This window comes from Emydura macquarii, unplaced genomic scaffold (genome assembly GCF_026122565.2).
Source record: "Emydura macquarii macquarii isolate MOO-44397 ecotype Brisbane River unplaced genomic scaffold, CSIRO-AGI_Emac_v2 contig_1445, whole genome shotgun sequence".
Taxonomy (NCBI): domain Eukaryota; kingdom Metazoa; phylum Chordata; order Testudines; family Chelidae; genus Emydura; species Emydura macquarii.
Genome location: NW_027131582.1, coordinates 588 through 2,575, shown reverse-complemented (window position 1 = coordinate 2,575; position 1,988 = coordinate 588). Strand labels below are relative to the sequence as shown.

The 1,988-nt window shown below is 51.3% G+C and overlaps 1 gene segment (V, D, J or C); it reads left to right on the top strand.

Annotated features, from left to right (window-relative positions):
* Positions 1-1,456: 1,456 nt before the first annotated feature.
* LOC137156331 (T-cell receptor alpha chain V region RL-5-like) lies at positions 1,457-1,776 on the top strand (the record flags this gene model as incomplete). The annotated part of the segment is given in 1 exon segment: positions 1,457-1,776. A coding segment is annotated over 1 exon segment (320 nt), but the record flags the coding sequence as incomplete, so codon positions are not given.
* Positions 1,777-1,988: the final 212 nt, after the last annotated feature.

The window sequence follows — 1,988 nt, the reverse complement described above, 5'->3', positions numbered from 1 at the left end:
GAATAGTCGGGCAGAACAAACACACCAGGGTGACATTCTCCACTGGGAGCCTGTTTTATTTCTCATTTTGATACAGAAGGGGGCAATGGACTTCCTCTTCCAAATAGATCACAGCAACAATGAAAATAATGCAGCCGCCAGCTGGTTTTTCTGCAGAATTCAGGAAACCCACAAAATTAACAACTGAAGAACTAGAGCCAACGGACTCAGTCCTGAATTTCTGTACTCTCTGGGAAGACACTGTGAGAAGTTTAATAGGGAACCCTGTAAAAAATTAAAAACCCAACCCCCTGGGCTTTTTCATCGTGAGAAACACAACTGCATGGACTCCTCATGCCATAGCCAGATGGTTAGATCAGATGGTGGGGCTGGTATAACCCACACAAACCACACATGTAAAGATGCGTGGACCTCATTCACCATTTTATTACATCAGTTTAACCACAGTGGGTCTGATCCTCAGGTGACATGGATGGTCTTTAAGGCCCAGCTTGATAAAGCCCTGGCTGGGATGATTTAATTGCGGCTGGCCCTGCTTTGAGCAGGGGGGTGGACTAGATGACCTCCTGAGGTCCCTTCCAACCTTAATATTCCATGATTCTATGAACTCCACCCAGCATATCAAACCAGCTGTAGTTCCATTGGAGTCAATGGGGCAGGATTCCCCAGGTGGAGTAAATCCGCATGGCTCCATTGGGGGTCCATGGGATGGTTACACCCCTGCACAAAATACACAAGCCTGCACATACACACTGACACCTGTGCACACACTAACATGGAGACCCACAAAAAGACATCCGCACCCAGAAAACCAGCACACACACACACACACACACACACCGGAGAACTTAATCTTTCCACATTGAATTTAATTCAGCTCTCACCAAGTAGCCACAAGAAAAAAGAAAGAAAAAGATAAATCAATCTTCCAGGAACTTCAGTCAAAGGAATTTGTCCCCCCCACTTCTCACCCGTTGTGCAGCTGCAGCCTAATCTGAACCCAGCAGTTTCCTGTCTCTGTTATGCATTCCCCAAGCCCCTCCCTCGTCTGGTTTCTGATTACCCTGTCTCAACAGTCAACACCTTCCGAGCAGTTGCCTTTAGATTCTTCGCAGGACCGCTCAGCTTGTCAGCCCGCCGCCGCAGGACGATCATGGAGACGCGTTTTATTCTCAGCCTTTGGCTCTTTACCCAGCTAGGTAACTGGGCTCTGGTTTTGGAAGAAGCTGCATAGAATTAAGCTCCCAACTCCCGTAACCCAAACCCTCACCCAGATCCTAACGCTACTGTTAACCGTTAAGGTTAGGGCAAAAATTAAGTTCATTTCCATGAAGCCCGGCAGATAAACCCCTTAGGCACTTTTAAAATCCCAGCCTGACTTCCAGTGCAGCTGGGACCTTTCCCGGTTCGAAATGCAGTTGACACGATGTCCTTACACGGCAGTGTCTTCTTGCAGGTGCGGCGCTGGGTGACTCGATCCAGTCCAAGGACGCTGAGTTGTTCGGCTCAGAAGGAGACACCGGGACACTCAGCTGCTCTTTCGAGACCAGCTACACCGGGTCTGTCTATCTGTACTGGTACCGGCAGTTTCCCAGCCAAGCCCCGCAGTACATTCTCCTGAGAGGAGCAAAGGGGAGCAGTGTCAGTGATACCGCGGATTTCGCCAAGCAGAGGTTCTCCTCCCAGGCTGGTGACAGCTCCACAGCTCTGAACATCACCGCCCTGCAGCCGGCGGACACAGCGGTGTATTACTGCGCTCTGCGTGTCGCACAGTGACAGAACCACACAGGGCAGCCGTACAAAAACCCTCCGTCCCAGCTGCAGCCGACGTTAGGCGCATTGAGGCTGGCGGCAGAGGCGCTCGGGAGTTTCGCTGCACTGTTAAAAACATCTCGTGGCGCGGCTGGGGTGCGGCCAGGTTACCTCGTCCCCGTCTCTGCCCGCACAGCCTGGCTGAACCCGTTGCATTACAATGTGCCGCACTGGAG